The sequence below is a fragment of the Choloepus didactylus genome, chromosome 2, assembly GCF_015220235.1.
Source record: "Choloepus didactylus isolate mChoDid1 chromosome 2, mChoDid1.pri, whole genome shotgun sequence".
Taxonomy (NCBI): domain Eukaryota; kingdom Metazoa; phylum Chordata; class Mammalia; order Pilosa; family Megalonychidae; genus Choloepus; species Choloepus didactylus.
Genome location: NC_051308.1, coordinates 247068250 through 247089731, shown reverse-complemented (window position 1 = coordinate 247089731; position 21482 = coordinate 247068250). Strand labels below are relative to the sequence as shown.

The 21482-nt window shown below is 67.2% G+C and overlaps 3 protein-coding genes across 7 annotated transcripts; 2 read left to right on the top strand and 1 right to left on the bottom strand.

Annotated features, from left to right (window-relative positions):
- The first annotated feature begins 1161 nt into the window (after window positions 1–1161).
- Window positions 1162–6275, top strand: KLHL17 (kelch like family member 17). 3 transcript variants are annotated; one of them, XM_037828767.1, is made up of 12 exons: window positions 1162–1399; window positions 2243–2502; window positions 2756–2877; window positions 2951–3172; window positions 3465–3581; window positions 3758–3971; window positions 4079–4223; window positions 4331–4498; window positions 4705–4835; window positions 4919–4992; window positions 5079–5260; window positions 5344–6275. In XM_037828767.1, exons 1-12 carry the CDS (start codon window positions 1293–1295, stop codon window positions 5570–5572), a joined length of 1971 nt encoding a protein of 656 aa, XP_037684695.1. In that variant the 5' UTR covers window positions 1162–1292; the 3' UTR covers window positions 5573–6275. The 3 variants fall into 3 exon arrangements, with proteins under 3 accessions (XP_037684695.1, XP_037684696.1, XP_037684697.1); XM_037828768.1 differs by having other exon boundaries at window positions 1163–1399; window positions 4747–4835; XM_037828769.1 differs by lacking the exon at window positions 1162–1399 and having other exon boundaries at window positions 2369–2502; window positions 2723–2877.
- A 674-nt stretch (window positions 6276–6949) lies between these two features.
- On the top strand, window positions 6950–13870 carry PLEKHN1 (pleckstrin homology domain containing N1). The gene is given in 15 exon segments (XM_037818994.1): window positions 6950–7039; window positions 7129–7228; window positions 9844–9981; window positions 10076–10156; window positions 10239–10625; window positions 10734–10829; window positions 10917–10997; window positions 11285–11360; window positions 11462–11589; window positions 11745–11867; window positions 12021–12167; window positions 12310–12441; window positions 12712–12915; window positions 13260–13302; window positions 13387–13870. Coding segments are annotated over 15 exon segments (1953 nt in total). The 5' UTR covers window positions 6950–6956; the 3' UTR covers window positions 13521–13870.
- A 312-nt stretch (window positions 13871–14182) lies between these two features.
- On the bottom strand, window positions 14183–19017 carry PERM1 (PPARGC1 and ESRR induced regulator, muscle 1). Of its 3 annotated transcripts, XM_037818987.1 has the most exons (4): window positions 18934–19017; window positions 15800–17957; window positions 15234–15359; window positions 14183–15036 (listed from the first exon to the last, which is right to left on the bottom strand). In XM_037818987.1, the coding sequence occupies exons 2-4, from the start codon at window positions 17637–17639 to the stop codon at window positions 14945–14947; spliced, it is 2058 nt and encodes a 685-aa protein (XP_037674915.1). In that variant the 5' UTR covers window positions 17640–17957; window positions 18934–19017; the 3' UTR covers window positions 14183–14944. The 3 variants fall into 3 exon arrangements, 2 of the variants coding, with proteins under 2 accessions (XP_037674915.1, XP_037674903.1); XR_005214276.1 differs by lacking the exon at window positions 18934–19017 and having other exon boundaries at window positions 15808–18272; XM_037818975.1 differs by lacking the exon at window positions 18934–19017 and having other exon boundaries at window positions 15800–18272.
- Window positions 19018–21482: the final 2465 nt, after the last annotated feature.

Below are 21482 nucleotides of genomic sequence, written 5' to 3'. Positions count from 1 at the left end.
CGTACTTCCTTCCGGGAGGCCCCGCCCCGGCTCGCCCCGCCCCTCCCCGCCCCGCCGGGTGGCTCTGCGGTTCTCAGACCCAAGGCCCTCGAGTTCCAGCCGGGAGGGCGCGCTGCGCTGCGGGCGGTGGGGCAGGGGGCGGCGTGCGCCTTCCCGCGGTCTTCGGGGACGCTGACCGCCTACCTCGGGCCGTGGCCCAGTTTTGGCCCCGCATGCATTCGCTGAGGGCCTGGCCGCAGAGCTTGGGCGCCGGGCCTAGCCCCCAGGTTCGAATTCCGCCGTGCCTCCCTGGCAGGAGGCGGTGATACGGCGCTTGGACAGCGGACAGATGGGTCCCGGGGGAAGGGGGGTTACGAGCAGAGAAGACTGATAAGCAAAGAGCTTTTAGAAAACACTAACAAAAAGCCAATGGTCCAGTAGGAAGAACCGTGGCACGCGGTGATGGCAGTGACCAAACAGTAAATGCGCCTTCATGACGGCACCCACACCCCGGAGAGACGTGCTCGCCCGGGGCTAAGTGCGGCGGGGAACAGGGAGGCTCCTTGTACACTGGACCTGGCGGCGCTGTACACTGGGCAGGGCTGGGGGCCTCCAGGAGGAGGCGGAGGGCGGGCGGATCCGCGCGGGACAGGTCCGCACGCGGAGTGCCAGGTACCCCAGCCCAGCGAGCCCCCCCGGGAGTCCACTCGCCGACAGCTGGGGCTGAGGGGGTGGCCGCGTTTCCTCTCACCCTGCTGCTGGGGAGCACCAGGTGCAAAAGCCCAGGGGCTGGAAGGTGGCCTGGGGGTGGAGAAGCGTAGGGGACACGGGCTCGGCACCCTCCCGCCCACTGCCTGAGATCCCCGAGGGTCCAGACCCCACGGCGCGGCTGCGCGTACGGGGCCTGGGCAGGTCTCCCCAGGTCGTGCGCCCCCCTGGAGGCAGCGGCGCGCAGAGCGAGGCCCGATCCTTGGGATTTGGCAACCATCGTTTCATGGAGCGAACGCATTCGAGGCGCGACGGGCAAAGCGGCCCGCCCGGGGTCACAGCACCAGCCCGGGCAGCGGGCGGGAGGACCCGGCGCCTTCCTGGAGGAAGCGGTGCTCGGGGCGCCGCGACGTCGAGAGGATCCGCGTCCGCGTTTCGTGCCCAAAGCCAATGCGGAGCGCGGGAGGCGGGCGGCGCCGAGAAACAGCGGTCGCCGGCGAGCGGGCGGCGGGAGTGAGCGCGGAGCGGGCCGCCGCCGCCGAGCAGCCCTCCAGCCGTCGGTGCGTCCGTCCGCGAGTCCGGCGGCGGGTCCGGCGGCCGAGCCCATGCAGCCGCGCAGCGAGCGCCCGGCCGGCAGGACGCAGAGCCCGGAGCACGGCAGCCCGGGGCCCGGGCCCGAGGCGCCGCCGCCGCCGCCGCCGCAGCCACCGGCGTGAGTGGGGTCGGGGTCGCGGGAAGGCGGGCTCGGGAGCTCAGTGGACGCTGGGGACCGAGTGGGTCTGCAGGGCCGCGAGTGGACCCCGGGTCATCAGTGCGGCCTGAGCGGGAGGGCGGACCAGGCGGGGCGGGGACAGAGCTGTTGCGTCGGCGGATCCTGGCAGGAGGCTGCACGCTGCAGACCCGACGGCCCCTGGGGGGTCCCCGTCGCTCCAGTCCCAGCGCTTCACTCTTCAGCGCACCCCACAGGTGGAGAGCAAGGCGCCCGAGGGTGGCAGTTCCCGGGAGGCTCTGTCCCCTCTCTGCTGCCCCGGGAGTCTCTGGCAGCCTGTCCACAGAACGGGATGGGGGGCCATGCGGCCGGGTCTGCTGTGTGTGTGTGTGGAAGGAGCCTGGTTCAGGGCTGGGCCTGGTGACCAGTGACCAGCTGTGTTCCTTGCGAGCCTGCTGTGTGCCCTCTCCACTGGGACGCCAGAGCCCTGCAGAGGAGCCCACAGGCCAGTGGGGGTCAGAAAAAGCAGCCAATGGCAGACAGAGGGGAGCCCACCCCCGAGGAGGGGCTGGGCAGGAGGGGGCCCAGTGCTCACCGAGGGGTCACAGCAAACGAAGTTGTGGCCACTCAGGACATCAAGCGCCGGAATGTGTGCCTGGGGCAGGTTAGAAGCAGTTCTGGCTTGGCTCTGGGGGGTGGGCGGCAGAGCTGGGCAGGCAGGGCTGGGCACAGGCAAAGGGGCTGGGCGGAGGTCCTGGGTGCTGACGGAGGCCCGGGGTGGGCAGGGGGCTGGTATGAGGTGCTCCCTGCTGAAGGGCAGCCCTGACAGCCCCGTCCCACCCACAGCCCTGAGGCCGAGCGAGCCCGGCCCCGGCAGGCCCGGCCCGCGGCCCCCATGGAGGGTGCGGTGCAGCTGCTGAGCCGTGAGGGCCACAGCGTGGCCCACAACTCCAAGCGGCACTACCACGACGCCTTCGTGGCCATGAGCCGCATGCGGCAGCGCGGAATCCTCTGCGATATTGTCTTGCACGTGGCTGCCAAGGAGATCCGAGCCCACAAAGTCGTGCTGGCTTCCTGTAGCCCCTACTTCCATGCCATGTTCACAAGCAAGTGCTGGGCCCCTCCAGGTTGGGCCGGGGGCGGGGGTGGGGGCACTGGGGGACAGTCCGGGAAGCAGGCAGTGCTCTGGTGCACTGGCAGATGTGTGCTGGGGAAGCTGGGGGTACCTTGCAGGGGGCTGGGGGTGCTTGGAGGGGGAGCCAAGTGAGTCCGAGGCTGCTGGGATGGGCATTTGGCACTCAGTGGGGGTGCTGGGCAACTCCCCAGGACGGGGACAGGCCTGACACGCCGTCCTCGCAGATGAGATGAGTGAAAGCCGCCAGATGCACGTGACGCTGCATGACATCGACCCCCAGGCATTGGACCAGCTGGTGCAGTTCGCGTACACGGCCGAGATTGTGGTGGGCGAGGGGAACGTGCAGGTGAGGCCACGCCCTGGGCCCCTCTCCTGCGCCTGGTGCATGCTCCCGCCTCATCCCCACTCTCTGTTTGCAGACCCTGCTCCCTGCTGCCAGCCTCCTGCAGCTGAACGGTGTCCGTGACGCCTGCTGCAAGTTCCTGCTGAGTCAGCTGGACCCGTCCAACTGCCTGGGCATCCGGGGCTTCGCCGACACACACTCATGCGGCGACCTGCTCAAGGCCGCCCACAGGTACGTGCTCCAGCACTTCGTGGACGTGGCCAAGACTGAGGAATTCATGCTGTTGCCGCTGAAGCAGGTGAGGCCGCAGGCCCCTCCCCATTGTCAGACCCTCAAGGCCTGGCCCTGGCCCCCGTCCTCGTCCCCAGTCTGCAACTCGTGGCCCCACCCCCACCCCTGCTTCTGGTTCCCAACCCCTGCCCCCAGCTTTCACCTTTGCCCCTGCGCCTTCCCCACCACCTGTGTCCTGGTCTATTCCCGACCCCAATGTTATCCTCTGACCCCACATTGCTCCCAGGTGCCCTCGGGGCTCCCTGGATCCCCTCCCCCTCCCCAGACACCAGAACCCAGTCTGAGGACCCTACCCCCAGGTGCTGGAGCTGGTCTCCAGTGACAGCCTGAATGTGCCCTCCGAGGAGGACGTCTACCGCGCTGTCCTGAGCTGGGTCAGGCATGACGTCGAGGCCCGGAGGCAGCATGTCCCGCGGGTGAGCCTGGGCCGGGGGCCCCAGAGGCGGCACAGGTGGCCAAGGCTGGGGCCCCTGGAGCCGGGGAAGGGGCAGGCATGCGTCCGGGGAAGGTTTGGTGGTGTAGGACAGCCCCACGCTGGCCATGAGCCCCCCAGGGTCCCCACCGCCTGACCGGGGCGCCCACTGGCCCCCAGCTGATGAAGTGCGTGCGGCTGCCCCTACTGAGCCGCGATTTCCTGCTCGGCCACGTGGACGCCGAGAGCCTGGTGAGGCACCACCCGGACTGCAAGGACCTGCTCATCGAGGCCCTCAAGTTCCACCTGCTCCCCGAGCAGCGGGGCGTGCTGGGCACCAGCCGCACACGGCCGCGGCGCTGCGAGGGTGCTGGGCCCGTGCTCTTCGCCGTGGGTACGCCGCACCCCGGGTGCCGCCCTGGCCGCCCTCATCCGCGAGGCAGCCCCCATGCCCAGTGCCCACCGCACACCTGCCCCCGAGCCCGCCCCCTGTGCCCCCAGGTGGTGGGAGCCTGTTTGCCATCCACGGGGACTGCGAAGCGTATGACACGCGCACCGACCGCTGGCACGTGGTGGCAGCCATGTCCACGCGCCGGGCCCGGGTGGGCGTGGCGGCTGTCGGCAACCGGCTGTATGCCGTGGGCGGGTGAGCGCGCAGTGGGGTGCGGCCGGGTGGGCGGAGGCTGGCCGCTGGCTGCGGGGGCCCATGGACACCGGCCGGGCCAGTGTGACTGGCGGGGGCCCCTCCCACAGCTACGACGGGACCTCAGACTTGGCCTCGGTGGAGTCATACGACCCCGGGAGCAACACGTGGCAGCCCGAGGTGGCCATGGGCACGAGGCGCAGCTGCCTGGGCGTCGCCACCCTGCACGGTCTCCTGTACGCGGCCGGTGGCTACGACGGGGCCTCCTGCCTCAACAGGTAGCAGCCGAGGCCTGGGGGCCGCGTGTGGTTGGCTGGAGGCAGGGATGGGGCTGTGGCAAGACCGAGGCCACGCTGATGGGGCCAAGAGGAGGCCCCCCACCCCCCCCCCCGCTGGTCCCCTCTGGACTCTCCCCCCAAGGCCCCGGGGCCCAGGCCCAGCCGGACCCTCGCCCAGGTCCTGCAGGCACGGCCGCCCCTGCCAGCCTCTCCAGGCGCAGGTGTCAGCTGCGGTTCTGCACCCGCAGTGCTGAGCGCTACGACCCCCTGACGGGCACGTGGACATCAGTTGCTGCCATGAGCACCCGCAGGCGCTATGTGCGCGTGGCCACACTCGGTGGGTGCTGGGCTGTGTCCTGGGGGTCCCCACCCCAGGCAGCCCCAGCGCATGGCACACGATGGGTGTTTTGACTGCCACAGATGGGAGCCTGTATGCTGTGGGCGGTTACGACAGCTCGTCGCACCTGGCCAGCGTGGAGAAGTACGAGCCCCAGGTACGACACGCTCCCACGTTGTCCCCGGTCTCCCTCCCCGCCCCACCCTCGGTGTCCCTGAGCAGCCTGACACAGGTGTCCCTCAGGTGAACGCGTGGGTGCCGGTGGCCTCCATGCTGAGCCGGCGCAGCTCGGCGGGCGTGGCGGTGCTGGAGGGTGCGCTCTACGTGGCCGGCGGCAACGACGGCACCAGCTGCCTCAACTCTGTGGAGAGATACAGCCCCAAGGCCAGCGCCTGGGAGAGCGTGGCCTCCATGAACATCCGCAGGTCTGCAGGGGGCTGCACGCCACAGGGCAGGTGCCCCCCAGACTGGCCCCAGCCCTGCTTAGCCCTCACGCCCCCGTCCGCAGGAGCACACACGACCTGGTGGCCATGGACGGCTGGCTGTACGCCGTGGGCGGCAACGATGGCAGCTCCAGCCTCAACTCCATCGAGAAGTACAACCCCCGGACCAACAAGTGGGTGGCGGCGTCCTGCATGGTCACGCGGCGCAGCAGCGTGGGGGTGGCCGTGCTGGAGCTGCTCGCCTTCCCGCCTCCCTCCTCGCCCACGCTATCCGTGTCCTCCACCAGCCTCTGACCCGGAGGCGGCTCCGGAGGCCCCGGCGCTACATGCCTTAAACCCCCGCGGGCGGCCCAGCTGCCCCCCGCCCCCACCGGCCGTCCAGGCTCCGGCTGACCTCATCCCTGCGTTCCGTCCTGGTGTGCTGGGGCGGCCCACTTATTTATTCACGTGTTGATTCACTTATTTATTGACTTATTTGTTGGTGAGGGGCGGCACCGCGGCCACTGACCTGTGTGTTTACTCCAAATGTGTGGGGCCCTCCTGCGTCTCTGGGGCCAAGCCACCCTCCGGATGTTCTCCCACCTGCTCCCTACCCCGGCAGCTTCCCTGGAGGGGTGATGGAGGGACACACATTGCCCCGGGCAGCTGGCTGCCCCACAGGGGGAGGTTCACTGCCCCAGAGCAGAGGGAGGTTAGTGGGATCTGAGCTTGGCTCAGGAGACCTGGAGGGACGGACCAATGGGGCCAAGGCTGTGGGGGGCCAGGAGGAGCCACCTCCTTTGAGCAGGTGCAGCTCCCCCCCAGCACCTCACACACCCCCAGGCTCTGCCAGTCTCTCCTTCCCTGCCTGGGTCTGTGGCGTGGTGTCCCCTTCCCGGACCCTGCGCTAGGCTGGGCACATGCACACACCTGTGCACACCCGTGATAACATGTGTGCACATGGACCTGACATAGCAATACAAGCCGACTTGAATAATAAACTGTTTCTTGGACTCCATGGGCTGAGGTTGTGTGTCCGTCTATGGCCCCTGCCGGTGACAGTTGGTTTCATTGGCCTTGGGGGCCTCGCCTGTGTGGGTGGTCTGGGTCTGGGGCCGAGGGCAGCCAGGCTCCAGCAGGCCTCATTGCCACCCTGGTCCTGCCTGGAGATGTGAGGCTTCTCCCCGAGGCCGGCACAGCTTGTCACAGGCCCGACCTTGGCGGCAGGTGAGGAAGCCGGGGCCCCGGCTTCCGCCTCCCAGTGGTGCAAACTGCTTCAGCGGCTGAGGATGAGCACACACACACAGTCACTGGTGACTCAGAGACTGGGGATTTGGGTGGAAACAGGATGTGTGCTCCAGGGGGAGTGGGGTGGGCCCTGGGTCCAACACCCCCAGCCTGCACACACAGCCACACACGGCCCAAACTGTGGCCCCTTGTATGCAAGCTGGAGGCTGAGATGGGGGCTCTTGTCCCGACCAGAGGAGCAGCCCACCTGCCCGTCCCCAATGCCCAGCTGAGCCGCCTTCCTGGGGGCCTCTGGGCTCTGGGCTCCTGCAGGGACCAGGTCCCACCAGACTGGCCCCGCCCTCACCCCGCCCCGGACCAGAGACCCACCTGCTGGTGGGAGGGCGCGGGGCGGCCCCAGGGACAGGGACGCTCCCAGCTGCTTGGCTCCAGCCAGCCCGACGCCGGCACCATGGGGAACAGCCACTGCGTCCCTCAGGCCCCCCGGAGACTCCGGTCCTCCTTCTCCAGGAAGCCCTCGCTGAAGGGACACAGGTGGGGTCAGGGAGGGCACCCCCGTCCTCCTCGGGCAGCGCCAAGGGGGCTGGGGGCCAGGCCGTGAGCCCTCCTTCCCTTGTCCCCAGAGAGGACGGCTCCCGGAGGCTGGCAGGTCTCCTCGGCCCTGAGGCTGCTCCCGGCGGGGGCTCCGCAGCCGACAAGATCCTCTACTATGTCCCGGCGTTGGTGAGCGGGGCCGCCAGGCTGCCGTGAGCGGCCAGGGGCCGGGGGTGGCCGGGGCGCGGGTCGGGGGTGTTGGTGCCCCCAGCAGCTCAGGGGCACCCTGGCTGCTTCCCGTCAGCCGGGGGAGCCACCGCCACGGGCCAGTGAGGACGCAGACGCGCCCCACCCCGGGAGGCCGCGTCCTGCCGACAGCCCGGGCGAAACCGGGCGGCTGAGTCAGGGCGGCGGGCGGGGCCGCAGCAGGAGGCTCCCTGCACCCCCAGAGCCGCCAGCCGGCCCGGGTGCACGCAACTCCAGACCGCTGCCGTGCAAGCAGCAGGGCCACGCGGGGGGCAGCCGTGGGCCCCCCAGCCCCGGGTCACTCAGAGTCGGGTCAGGGCGGACAAGGAGCCTCCACCTCCTCCGGCCGGTTCCTCCCCAAACACCCCTGTGGTGGGCGTGCCCCCCAGCCCCTCCCTCCCCAAATAAAGAGCTGAGGCCAAAGCAAGGGCCTCCGAGCACAGGCCACCCTTGGTGGAAAGAGCTGAGTGTCCCCCTGCACGCTGCTCCTGTCCCCTACCTGTCACTGCCCCCACCACCTCCACTACCTCCCCGCCACCCTTTCACTATCCTCCACGATCCTCTTTATCCACCACTGCCTCCCACCGTCCCCCACACCCGACCCTGAGGGGCCGGGGCCACTGTCCCACCCAGCGGGCGTTGGTTGGCAAGGAGCACGGGCTCCAGGGCTGACAGGGACCCCCACTGCAACTCCCTTCCAGGGGGCCGTACCGACTCGGCGGGGGGCATCTCCCCTGGGTGGAGCTGCAGGATGAGCCAGGCTGGGCGGCAGTGGCCACCGTTTGCCCGCCTGGGGGCTGCACTCCGGCCGAGCCTCCGTCCTCTCGGCCTCTGACTGTCGTCACACCATCCCTGCAAGGTGGCTGGCTGTGGGGGGCTCCCAGAGACCCCTCACCCCACACCTCCGGGCTCCCTCAGGGGCAGGAGGTGGGCATCTGGCAGCCGGGGGACCCCTCCATGTGGGTGGGCCAAGGCGGGCTGGCCCAGGCCTGTCAGGCTTCGCGCTGGTCCGGGGCTGGGCACTGCGTCCACCCTCTGTGAGTTACTTCCAAGCGGACGCTGCTGTGCTGGGCTGAGCCGTCCCAGGCGGCCACATGCAGATCTGGTTCCGTGGCCCAGTTCTCAGGGCCCCACCCGGCATCAGCTCCCACGCTAGGTGTGAGTGTGGACATGGGAGCACACCCAAGGCAGGGTGCGGGGAGCTCAGGGGTGCCTCGGCCGGCCAGGGCACTGCAGCCCCTTCAGGCAGCCCCTGCCAGCCCCAAAGCAAGCATGTCCCCCGACCCGACCGCGCCAAGGATGACACTCCCTCCTCGTCCCAGGCCACTGCCCCATCCTGTGCTCAAGCTGATGACCTGGTCCTCCATTTAGAGGGGACTCTGTGCCAGCACCAGCCCTCCCTCCTCCCCCTCCCGACCTCCCTGCCCCTCCCGGGCCTCCCTCCTCCTCCTCCCGACCTCCCTGCTCCTCCCAGCCTCCCCCATGCCCCCTCCCTCCCTCTCTCCTCCCCACTCCCTCCTTCTCCTGTGCAGCGTGCACGGAATCACCCCTAGGCCCTGGGGACACAGCAATGAGCAAAAGGGACACAGATCCCGGTTCTCTCGTGGAGCTGGCATTCCTATGGCAGAGACGATGTCAAGACAAATAAGTAAGAGATCTAGCCAGTTAGGTTGTGGTTGCTATTAAGGAGAAAAGTAAAGGTAAAAAGATCAGGCAAGATTGGAAGTTTAGAAGGGTGCAGAGAAAGGAGATCGCAGAGATTTCCTCGGAAGAGAGTCCTGAAGGGGGAGGAGGGAGAGAGGAGGGAGGGAGGGTGGGGATGGAGGGAAAGGGAGGGAGAGAAAGAAGAGAAGGGCAGGAGGGACAGAGGGGCGGCAGCAGTGGGGAGAGAGGGACTGGGGGAGGGCTGGGCGCCGCAGAGGGGAGCGGAGGGTCCACTGTGTGTCCGGTGGAGCAGTGCAGTCGGGAGGGGCCGCCCCGGCTCAGAGCTGGCTGGACATCACTGGCCAATGCTGCGTGCACTGACCTCCGCGGGGAAATTCGCAGCCCGGAGATGGGAAAATGCCAGAAGTCGGGATTTTGTGTTAGAGAACCAGGCCTCCAGCGTTTACAGTGTACACTGAGACTGGGAGGGCTTCACACGTCCTCCGCCTGGACACCCCGGACCCCTCGCGAGAGACAGAGCTGGAGAGGTTCAGTCTCCAACGAGGTTACACAGCTCAGGATAACGACACTGAGTCCAAACTGCCCGTCTCCACAGTCAAACCACATGGCTCCGCGGCTGTGAGCGTGCATGGGAGCGTGTCAGGACCTGTGTGTACACGCCTGGGTCAGGGGCCCTCTGTGAGTGTGCACGTGTGCATCGGGGGCTGCATGAGCATGTGTGTGTGCAGTGGACATGTTCCTGGGATGTACATGGTTGTGGGTGCACACCTGTGACTCAACCTGCACAAGTAGCGGTGTGTGTGTGTGGATGCACGTGCTGCATGCACGTGTTGCATGCACGCGTGTGCCTGCAGCGGGAGAGCCCCCCATCTCAGCCCAGCTCTGCCCCCCAGGACATCCAAGGACATCGGAGGGAAAACCCAGACCAGCTGCTCCCGAGTGTGTCCAAGGGGCAGCGGGGGGTCCCCGTGAGGGACCTGGGCCAAGTCGTGCACTACGCCAAGGTGCAGCTGCGCTTCCCGCACAGCCAGGTGGGCTGAGCCAGGGGGTGCTCTCGGGGGCGGCATCCTCAGGGGGCCCTGGCCCCAGACCCGCAGACCGGCAGCTGGCCCCATTCTCCCCCAGGACACCGGCGACTGCTACCTGGAGCTGTTCCCCTCCCACCTGTACTTCCAGGCCCATGGCTCAGAAGGACTCACCTTACAGGTGGGGGAGAGCTGAGGGGAGACTGGTGGGGTCCCAGGCAGCCCCTCTGCCCTTGGCTCCCCGCCACCCTTGTGCCCTGCAGGGGCTGTTGCCTCTGACTGAGCTGAGCGTCTCCCGGCTGGAGGGCCCCAGCAAGGAGCACGCCTTCCAGATCACAGGTGGGAGGGGGCCTGAGTGGCCCCTGGGAGCCCGCAGCATCCCCGGGAGCCACCACCCCACACCCAGATGTGCCCCCACCCCAGCCCTCTGCCCTGACCCGGCCCCCCACGAGGCCGGCTGGGGCTGACAGACCCAGGGGTGGGAGGTCCCCGGGCCCCAGTGCACCCTGCCCCCACCCGCAGGCCCGCTGCCAGCCCCCCTCCTCGTGCTGTGCCCCAGCGAAGCCGAGCTGGTCTCCTGGCTCTACCACCTAGAGAAGCAGATGGCGCTCATTGGGGGCCTGTGGCACTGCCACTCGGCCTCCCCACAGGTCAGTGCCGGGACCCCCGCCCCTCCCGCCCTGCCGCCCCCACCTCGGCTTGCCCTTGACCCCCCCGTGCCAGGCCCCCCCAGAGAACAGCTCTCCTGCACCCTGCAGCACCGGCTGACACGGCTGCGGACCGTGTCGGGGCGCGAGGCGGTGGACGGTGCCATCTGCGCCTCGAGGGTCAAGCTGCAGCACCTGCCCTCTCAGGTGGGCAGGGGGTGGGTGGCCAGCAGGGTGGCAGGGGCCAGGCCCTGGTGCCAGCAGCCTGTCTCCCCCTCTGCCCCATGGCCACAGGAGCAGCATGAGCGGCTCCTGGTCCTGTACCCGAGCTCCCTGGTGGTTTTCTCCGAGGAGGCAGAAGGACTTTGCTTCAAGGTGGGCTGAGCCCCCCGCCCCAAGGAGGCGCCCATTGCACGGGGCCAGTGGGGAAGGGGCTGCCCTGTTGTCTGGTCAGAGGAGGGGGGAGCCCCTGCCCTGGGCACCCACGTCACCCCAGAGGGTCCTCCAGGGCCAGCGGCCCACCCCCTGGGGGCACGGCCTCTGAGAACCGTGGGACCCCTCACCCTGCTCAGGCCTCCGAATGCCCAGCCCCGCAGGGAGGGCGGGATCGGGTGCTGGGGCTGGGGGCCCGGCCTGAGGCGTCTGCTGCCGGCCCTCTGCAGGGGGAGCTCCCACTCAGCGCGGTCGCCATCAAGGTGGAGGAGAAGCAGAAGCATCTCTGCTCTTTCCTGATTGAAGGTGGGCTTGGCCTGACCCTGGCCTCCCAGCCGTCTGCCCGGCCCTGTGGGGTCACAGCCCCCCAGGCCCGCCGCTCACCGCCTCTGTGCCCGTGTGCCCAGGCCGCCTCATCAACTCCATCCGCGTGCTGTGCGCCAGCTGGGAGGACCGCGGCCACTGGCTCCGCTGCCTGCACTCCGTGTCTCTCAGGGATGGCAGCCCCTCCCTGCCCAGCCCCGAGGGCTTCCTGGTGAGGGGGTCGGCAGGGGCAGTGGGCAGCCCTGGGGTCATCCCCCTCCCCGGCTCGGGTCTCTGGCAGGGTAAAGATGGGCAGCAAAGGGAGGGTCTGGAGGGGGCCGGGCAGGGAAAGCGGTCCTGCCGCCCGGCTCACCCTCTGGCTGCCAGGTGACAGGCAGTGGCCGAGGCTCACTCTCCTCCGATGGAAGGACCAGCTGGGGCTCGGGATGCCCAGCGTCCACCTCCACCCACCCCAGCCACTCCCTCCCTGAGTGCATGGAGCCTGGAGCCGTGAGTATTCTGGGGTGCTGCCCGCTGAGTCTGGGAGAGCAGGCCCATGTGAGCCTGGACCCTGCTTCCATGGGACTGGAGGGAGATCCATGCAGAGCGTTGTAAGGGAGCAGGGCTGCAGGGAATGTTCTGGAAGGCCCTTGGTTCCCACAGGTCCAAGCCAACCCAGGCTGCACCAGCATCAGCCAGCGGAGGGCAGAGCTGAAACGTGGGGGCAGCAGCCGGTCCCCCAGGAGCAAGGCCCGGAGTGAGGGGCCCAGTCCAGCCACCCCTCTGTACCTGGACCTGAACCTCACCCAGGTGGGCCCCGAGACGAGCTCCGTGCCCCCACCTCCCTCCCTGGCCCCGCACCCTGGCCTGCCTCTCGGGCTCTCTCCAGCCAGGGGGTCCTGGAGCCGCACAGGGCGGAGGCCACCAGTCCCTTCCGGCTGCTTCTCTGCAGCTGAGCCTGGAGGAGGGCCTGGAGGACCCAGACAGCTCTCCAGAGACCCCGCACTCCCCACTGTACGCCGACCCCTACACCCCACCTGCCACCTCCCACCACAAGCTCACAGACCTCCGGGACCTCGGCGAGGTCAGTTTCCTGCTGTGAGCAAAAGGGCTGAAACGTGCCCGGAGCCTGGGGTCGGGGAGGTGCCGGCAGCCTGCGGTCGGGGAGGTGCCCGGAGCCTGGGGTCAGGGAGGTACAGGCAGCCTGGGGTCAGGGAGGTGCCCAGAGCCTGGGGTCGGGGAGGTGCCCGCAGTCTGGGGTCCGGGAGGTGCTCGCAGCCTGAGTTCTGCTCCGGCTGTAATGGGTGGCTAAGGGGGTTTCGGAAGCCTCAGGTCACCAAAGCCTTCTCGTCAGTTCCTCAGTGCAGCGTGTGGCTCTCCTGGCCTGGAGCCCTCAGGCGCCTTTCCCTCCGTCCCCGTGTCTGTGCCTGTCTCTAACCCCAGCGCTGGCCCTTCCAGCTGCCCAGACCCCCATTTGCTTCCCAAGAAGGGAGCCTCTCAGAGGCACAGAGGCCTCTGCAAGGACGGGGGACCACGGCCCCCCAACTCCCCTCAGCTCGTGAGTAGCAGCTCCCCAGTCTGAGTGAGGCTCGAGGGGTGGTGTGGGGGCCTCCTGGGGCCTGGAGACCCAGGAGAGGTGGTGGCGGGGTGAGACGGGTCAGGGCAGAGACTCAGGAAAGGGGCTCACAGGGAGGTGGTCAGCAGGACGGGGCACGGGGGGTGCAGAGGAGGCAGGCGGATGCGGGTGAGGGGTTTGCGGGGAGGGGAAGCCGCAGGGCCAGCGGCCAAGGACAGAGAAGGCCTGGCGGTTCGGACGGACCCCCAGCTCTCTCCCCCGGGGGCTCAGGCCAGGGCTGCGGGCCTGGGCTCCCAATTCTCAGACTTAGGGTCTGGGGCCCCCAGGTCTCACCTGCAAGGGAAGGGTCGCCCCTGCCACCTCCCCCAGGTGAGTGAGGGCCGCCTCCCTCCGGGACGGGCTCGGGCTCCCAGCTCACTTCCCACAGTGGCGTCCACTCTGCCCTCCCCACAGGTGGCCGCTCCCCCCGGCGGCACAAAGACCCAGGCCGCGACAGCGTCGGGGACAAGGCCTTGCCCACGCCCCACCGCAAGGGGACCCGGCTCGGGGCGCCCGAGGCTGAGGTGTGCCTGACCCAGTGGATCTGACGCCCGGGACCCTCCGCAGCAACCTGCCGGCGTCGGGCCTGGGGGGGTTTGAGCAGGGCCGGGGTCTTTCTTTGCAGGGTCCCGGGCATCCCTCCACCAGACCTTCAGCCCACGCTGGATTCCCGGAAAGCCGAGGGGGTCTCCAGAAGTGGGGGAGGACCCCATCTCTGGGCTCTGGCACCGCGAGCAGCTGGAGGGTCCAGCCCTGGCTGACCTGGCCAGACTGCAGCTCTGGGAAGGGTGTCAGGGTGGGGTCCCTCAGCTGTGCCCCCCGGGAAGAAGGGGGAGGGAAGCCAGTGGGTGCTGCACCTGGGAACGAGCAGGCAGGCGTGAGGTCAGAGGGCCTGTGAAGGGCGTGGGAGGGGCAGGGGTCCGAGGGCTGCAGGGGTGACAGCAGGAGGCAGGGAGGGTCACAGCTGGCTTGGACGTGTGGGGGGACGAGGCTGTTGGGGAGACACTGACGGCCACTAAACGAGGAGGAAAGAAGGAGGTTTAATTGCTGCTCATGTCTGCCTGTTCCCTGCTCAGTGGCCAAGAGCCCCCCAGTGACGTCCGGGGGCCCTGAGCACCTGCCCACCCGCGGCCGGATGCCCACTCAGCTCCCGACCCGGGGCCCCTTAGGAAGCCCCAAGCCCCCTCCCACCCACCTCAACTCCCTGTCAGCCCCCTGCCACCAGACAGCCACCCCATGGGCAGCCTCCGGGGTCGCCCCACATGCCCCAGCCCTCCACCCCTGCTCCTTCCACCCAGGGCCCTGCAGCGGGGCGCACAAGACTCTGCCCCCCATGCCCTGGCCCTGTGGGGGCTGCTGGCCCCTCGTGGCCTCCAGGGCACCTGCTCACTGCCGCAGGCGGGTTGCCGAGGCGGCCTTTGTGAGCCGGCCTTGGCCGTGGCCTCTTGGGGCTCAGGGGTCTGAGAGCCTCAGAGATCTTCGCCAACCCCTGCCTCCTGCCCCCGGGCCTTGAGCCCACCCCCTCTGCCCAGCTCTCCAACAGCTTGCTCCTCTTCTGACCCCCTAATCCCAAAGCCCCTAACTAGGGCTGCTGGGTAAAATACAGGATGCCCATTTAATTTGATTTTAGATAGCAAGTAATTTCTTAGCGTAAGTGTGCCCCAAATGTTGCACGTCTGAAATTCGAATTTAACTAGGCGCCCTGAAATTTAATTTGCTAAATCTGGCAACCCTACTAACTAGCTCCCTGCTCAGTCCTGACCTGCCCACACCTCCAGAACCCTCACTCCCAAGGGGGTGGCCTTGGCTTAGGTCACTGGCTGGGCCCTTGGAGTTGGAGGGAACCAGGACCCAGGACACTGGCCCTGCAGGGAGGCAGGGGTCCAGGGGTGAGTCTGGAAGGCAGTGCACTCGTCCCGGGTCCACGCAGCCAGCTCCGCATGCGGCCGTCACTCTGGGTGGAGCCCGGCTCCTAGGAGCTGGGGCCGGGGCCGGGGCGTCCCCCCTCCACCTGCCGGCGGAAGTATCGGATGGCCGAGATGGTTCCGATGTTGGCCAGCAGGACTGCAGGAGAGAAGGGCCGCACTGCTGAGCTCCAGGCCAGCCGCCGCCTGGGCCTGCAAAGCCTCCAACAGGAGGAGCGAGGACGGGGGACCGGCCCCACGCCCTCCCCCCTGCCCCAGCAGGGACTCTGGACGCAGCTGCCGCAGGCGGGGCCTGGCTCTGGCTCCCGTTAGTAGTCCCCCCCAAGGCCCACAAACCTGTTTTCCAGGCATCTGGGGCGTGCAGGTCTGACGTTCTCACTGCCCAGGTAGCAAAGGCCACAAACACCAGACACATGTCATTCTGGCTGAAGGTGAAGGAGGGGAGGGGACCCCGGGGCCCTCCTGGGAAAGAGAAGCAAGTGTCTGTGCCAGCTGCTCCACGGCAGGACACGGCTGCCCTATGGCTCTCCCCCGGGACAGGCTGGCACGTGGCATGGCTGAGCCAGGCTGACTTTCCTGGTCTGTAGACTGTTTCCAGAGGTGACGTGTGCTCGGCCGGGCGCCTGGCTGGGTGAGAGCGGCCCCCGCCCCCTGGGGCTCGGGCAGAGCACGGGACAGTGGTGGGGGGAGTTGGGCCCGAGCGGGCAGTGAGTGGCCCGTCCTGCTCTGCCCCGAGCCCTGAGATGGCCAAGGCTGGTGCACCCCTTACAGCAGGCCCTTTTGCCAGCTCTGAGCGGCGTCCAGCCCTGTCCCCATGGGCCCTACCCGGGGCTCCTCCCACACAGCCCTCCTGGCTCAGCTCCCCGGACAGTGTGTTCCCCGGAGCCCGCTCCGACACGCACCTGCCCACCTGACTGCCGGGCCGGGCTCCTGTGCTGCGGCTGGACTGGGCTCAACACCAGGCCCGACGTGCTGGGGGCCCGACGGGGAGGGCTCCACAGCCTGCAGCTGGCGAAGGGCAGCCGGCTCCAGCTCCCCTGACCACCCCTCCTCCCCAAAGAAGTGTTCGTAAGCCTCGGGGATGGAGATGGGCACGGCGTCCCCAGGCAGAGGGGCTGGGTCCTGGGAGCAGCCCCCTCGTGGCCTTGACCTCTGGGCCTGGCAGTCCCAGAAGAAGAACTCACAGGTGTCCGGCCACTGGACATCGGCCAGGGCCTGATGGGCTGCCGCCTCCTCGGCGTCTTCGGCCTCCTCTTCAATGGTGTCACAAAACAAAAAGTCATAGACCTCAGGGACGGTCAGTGCAAAGCTGCTCCCTGGCCTGGAGCCCCTCAAGGACGAGGAGGCGGGGGGAGGCAGCTGCCCGTGGACCCGGGGCTGCAGGGTCCAGGGTGCAACAGCCACGGCATCCCAGGCCCCGGGCCCTCCGCGGCCCCCCACGGCTGTCCTGGGGGCCAAAGGCTGGACTGCGGCTGGCAAGGGTGGGCCCTGGGCCTCTCCTGGCCCTGGCTCCTCGGGGCTGGGCTCCGCCACAGAGAAGCGAACTTTCTTTTTCCTGGGGACTTGGGCGGGGCCAGCGGGGGGCTCCGCTTGGGGCTCTGCTTGGTGCCCCTGTGAAGACCTAACAGGGCTCGGAGCCAGCTCGGCCGTCCGGGCAGGTTCAGGCCCTCCCACGTCAGGTGCAGCCCGGGGAATGGAGGGCCAGCAAGGGGCAGCCACTGCAACTCTGGGACCAGGTGTGGACACCCCCAAATCCGGCAGGGCCTGGGAAGCAGGGTGAGGCACATTCTTGTGTGGGATTGCCACTAAGACAGGCACAGTAGAATCCACTTCTGGCTTGTCCATTGAGATGGGTGTAGACAGGGCCATGTCCAGATTAAGCTTGGAGCTGGGTGTAGATGGAGCAAGCTCGGATTGAGGCTTGGAGCCGGAGGTAGACGGTGCTAGGTCGGGATTAGGCTTAGAGATGGATGTAGATGGAGCTAGGTCTGGATCAGGCTTGGAGCTGGGTGTAGACAGACCTACGTCTGGATTAGGCTTAGAGTTTGATGTAGACAGAGCAACCTCAGTTTGAAGCTTGGAGCCAGGTGTAGACAGACCAACGTCTGGATTAGTCTTGGAGCCAGGTGTAGGCAGAGCCAGGTCCGGATCAGGCTTGGAGTTCAATGTAGACAGAGCAACCACAGGTTGAGGCTTGGAGCTGGGTGTAGACAGAGCCACCTTGGGTTGAGCCTCCTGAGCAGGTGTAGAGACTGTGTGTAGCTCAGCTCTGGGGGGCACCCCTTCCACATCTCTGCCTTGCTCAGTCATGGGGGCAGGTGTAGACAGATCTTGCTGGGGCACCTGCATAGGGTCGGGGGCTTGGGCCGAGTCTGGCCCCAGCTCATTCAGCCTGGCTCCTGCCTTCAGCTCTGCCGCTGCTCCTGCAAGACCCTTCCCCAGGAGGGCAGCTGCAAGTGGGATCCTAGACTCAGCCGGGCAGGGGCCCTCCCCAGGCCTGGCCTCCAGGAGCAGCGGAGAGCCCGGCTGAGGGGGCACAGGGGCCGGAGCTCCTGCCCGCCAAGCCTTCTTGGCCCCTGCTGTGAGCTTTTTCTTCCTGCCGGGGCTCCTCGGGGCCCCAGGGCTGCTGGGGGGCCCCTGGGTGGAGGCGCTGTGGCCGGGGGGCTCGGGGCATGGAGGGAGCTCGCCAGCTGGGCTAGAGGTAGGTCCCCCGGCAGCTGGCCCCTGCAGAAGCCTCTGCATGTCGTCTCTGGAAGACGCCGAGCCTGAGATGGACACCGACTGGCTGGGGGGGCAGAAGCTGAGGGGCCGCTGGGCTCCTGACCGTGTGGACGTGCCGGGCGTCTGCTGACTGGCCCCAAGGGCCAGGACGGGCTCACATGGCCACCTGCTGGCCCACGGCCGGGCGTCCAGGCACTCCTCCTCCTCACGGCCTGGCCAGCCCCACCCCCCCCGAGCAGGCTGCCCAGGGAGGGCTGGGGGCCCTGGGGGGCTGCCGCCACTGCTGTCCCCTTGGTCAATGTCACTGGACAGGAGTTCATCCCCAGAGGCCAGGCTAGCCTGCAGGAGGCCACACTCGTCAGCGGCAGCCGAGAACTCGGCCCAGTCCTGGTCACTCAGCTGGACGCTGTACTCAAAGTTCTCCATTTCAGGTCACAGAGGCCTGGGGTGGGCGGGTCAGGGACCCAGGTCCAGGGTGGCGGCCGGCTCACACGGCCGCCTCCCCGCCTGCTCCCCGGGGCGCCCTCCACTGCCCTGGTTTGGGTGCCTGCACCCCATCTCCACACTGAAGGAAAGCAGAGCAGGGAACGCCAGAGGGAGGCGAGTGTCTCTCTCGAGTTAGCAAACCCTCCACCCGCTCACTGTTTCGGAATGGATCCCATCCCCGGTGATGGTTTTGTGAACAAATCAAATGCTCTGGCACTGCCTCTGAAGTCGAATGTCGTTTTATGTTAGGGAAGTGCCCTCAGACCTCGTGTGCCCCGGAGCGGCTCCCTTCATATCTTCAAACACAACCACCCCCTGGGTCCAGTCCTCCCGGGGCTGCTGGCCCTGGGCGAGGGGCTGCAGTGCCCAGCAGACGCCCAGCCCTCAACATTGACCTTCCACCAGCCTTGGCCGGGGCAGCTGAGCCTCTGGTCTCTGCTTAGGGGCCAGCGGGGAGAGCAGATGGGTGTCTGCCCCGCCCGGGCAGGGGGGTCACAAGATGGGCCCCCAGCAGCCCTCTGGGGCCACACTCAGATCTGGACCCCAACCCAGGCCTGCCCGGCTGCCCAGGACCCTGCCCTCCCTCTGCCCTATTGTGGGGAACCCAAGGTGACCCCAGCTGGCTGGGCATGTTAGCATCTGGCCCCTGGAGAGCTTCCCTTTGGGCTCTGCTCAGTCACCACCAGGCCCTGGGGGTGAGGGGTGTGTGTCCTCTGGTCGGCCAGGCTGAGAAGCCCACGGACCTTGCCCTCCAGCCCTTGGGACCGTCTCTAGGGGCCCCCACCCTTGGGATCCCATGGGCGGGAACGAGGGGCCAACCAAGCCCTACCTGGGACTCGGCAGCCAGGTGGGGGCAGCAGGTCGGGCGAGCAAATGGCCTGTCCCAGGGAGGCCTGGAGCTGGACAGCCACAGCCCCACCCCCACTGCCCAAAATACCCCGTCCCGGCCGGTCACATGGGCCTGCCGCCGGCCGCCAAGTGCAGACTGCAAATAGATGGCCTTTGAGGAGCCACCAGCTGCGTGAGGGGCTCCCTCCTGGGGTGGGCAGCGGCTGGCAGAGGCTGGCCAGGGCCTCAGGGTGGCACGGGCTGCCCCCACCCCAGCCCACTCCAGCTTCCTCCTGAAGTGACCCCACTCGTGCTGAAGGCCCGGACCTTACTGCACCCACAGGGCCCAGGCCCCAGTGCCGACAGGGTGCACAGGGAGTTACAGAGCTATGAGGTGGGCAAATGCTGGGTTCCAGAATGTTCCTGGCAAACCTGTGGACCCCTGCTGACCTCATCCAACCTCAAGGGGCTCACTTGACCCCTCCACTGGTGGCTTTGCTGGCCACTGGGTGGGGCACTGGGGGCCCCAGACGCGACTGGAGAGGGTCAGGAGGGCCAGGGAAGGGAAGTGGGCTGAAGACCCCAAGAACAGCAGCCCGTGCAGGTGATTCGGTGCTGCCCACCACCCCACACTTTTGCACAGACTCGGGTGCCTGCATTGGTGGTGCAGGGCGGCTCCTCCTGGGGAGCCAGCAGGCAGCAGAGGTGGGTCCGAAGCTCCAACGTGTGGGTGCTGGGTGCTCCTCTTGCCGCTGCCTTCCGGAACCCTCCGGGCAGTCCTGCTCTTGGAGGCTCACTCCGCCTCCCCCGGGCAGGTCCCTGTGGCACACACCTGCGTCCTCACCTGGCCTGAGGGCAAGTGGAGAAAATGGGGGGTCAGCAGGAGACGGCAGCTTTCCCACACCAACACTCCACGAGAGCAGCACAGAGCAGGGGTTTCCCAGCGGGCGGCGGCAGGCATCGGAGCCAAGGACAGAGAGCCAGGGTCTGGGGGACGCTGGGGGTGGGGACACATGTGGGGACGTGGAGTGGGGGAGAGCGGAGGGAGGCAGTGCGGCAGGACCGGGGGGTCCCCAGCAAGCAGCACACGTGTGTGACCACCGCCCGCAGCCCAGAGCAGGATCCAGCCCGGCTGGAGCCGCGACCCTCCCTGGGGTTCGGGGTGTGTCCCACCACACACGCACGTCTCCCTCTGGAGGGTGTTGAGTGGCTTCCGGTTTGGGGCCATGAGAAACAGAGCTGCTCGGAACACCCTCGAGCATTCCGTTGGACAAACACACGTGCACATCCAGAAAGGACACGTGTTTGCTCCGCTTTGGAAGCTCCTGCCTGACGGGTCTCCAAAGCTGTCGTGCCAATGAGCACCGTGGCCGGCCCCCATGTCCTCACTGACCACCATTTGGCCTGGCCCTTTCCTTTTGGGCATTCTGGGAGTGGGGTGGTAACACGTCGTGGGTAGAATGCACATTTCTTCAATAATAATGAGGTATTGGCCATTTGTATAACTTCTTTGTGAAGTGTCTGTTTGATGCTCTTGCCTGTTTTTCTGTGGGGTTGTCGGCCTTTTTCTTGCAGATTTGTAGGCATGTTATATATTCTAGGGAAGAGTTCTTTACAGAATATTGGCATTGTGACTTTCTTCTTCCTCTCTGCCTTGACTTTTCGTTCTCTTAGCAGTGTCTTCTGATAAACAGAAGTTCTTAATTTTAATGTGGCCCGGTTTGTGTAAAATGTCCTTTACGGCTAGCACTTCTTCTGTCCTTTTAGAGTCATAAAGATATTCTTGTTTGGTTTACCTTTCACATTTAGGTCTGCAATGCACCTGGTCTTGATTTTTATGGACAGTGGGAGAGAGAAGTCAGGTGGAACTTTTTGCTTCCATGTGGACACCCAGTTGGCCCAGCACTGAAAACAGCTAAGGCATCGTGGGGCCCTCATTCGTGGACCGGGGCACATACGTGCGAGTCCATTCCTGCAGGCCGGTGTCCACTCGTCTGTCTACAGGGCATTGACTTCCACAAAATGAGAAGACATTGGAGGGTTTTGGGCAGGGGAGTGACGCGATCTGACCCAAGTTTTGCAATGATTGCCCTGGCTGCCCTGTGGCGGGGAGGCCAGCTCGAAGGCTGTGGAAGGAGCTGGTGGTGCGACCGTCTCCCCGTGGCCACGTGGGGACTGAGCAGGGCTTCTGAAGACGACCTGTCACTGGAGTTAACCTGGGGCTTCCGAGAAAAGCCCTTTCCACCCCTCCCTTCCTCGTGGATCCCCTGGTGGCATGGAGAAAAGAGGGGGTGTCTGCTACAGGTTGGGGACACTAAGCAGGGCTCTCAGCTTCACGAATAGCTGCACCTCCCATCCAGAGAGGAAAACGCCCCAATCCTTAAGCCTTCCTGGAGACCAGCACCTGGGGCAGTGAGCACAGGTGGACGGATGGAAGGAGGGATGGAGGGTGGGTGGGTGGAAGGAGGAAGGGGTGGAGGGGGGCGGGGAGAGGGGGGTCGGGGAAGTAGGGGGAGTTGGGGGAGTTGGGGAGAGAGGGGGAGCAGGGGA

Excerpts from the sequence above, each read along its gene's own strand:
- KLHL17 (XM_037828767.1), top strand. The coding sequence starts at position 1,293 with ATGCAGCCGCGCAGCGAGCGCCCGGCCGGCAGGACGCAGAGCCCGGAG. Across the intron at positions 3,173-3,464 it reads TGCTGTTGCCGCTGAAGCAG|GTGCTGGAGCTGGTCTCCAG; the intron begins GTGAGGCCGCAG and ends CCCTACCCCCAG. Across the intron at positions 4,499-4,704 it reads GGGGCCTCCTGCCTCAACAG|CCTCTCCAGGCGCAGGTGTC; the intron begins GTAGCAGCCGAG and ends CGCCCCTGCCAG.
- PERM1 (XM_037818975.1), bottom strand. The coding sequence starts at position 18,044 with ATGGAGAACTTTGAGTACAGCGTCCAGCTGAGTGACCAGGACTGGGCC. Across the intron at positions 15,360-15,799 it reads CCCGGCAGTCAGGTGGGCAG|GAGGGCCCCGGGGTCCCCTC; the intron begins GTGCGTGTCGGA and ends TCTCTTTCCCAG. Across the intron at positions 15,037-15,233 it reads CCCAGATGCCTGGAAAACAG|TCCTGCTGGCCAACATCGGA; the intron begins GTTTGTGGGCCT and ends TCTCTCCTGCAG.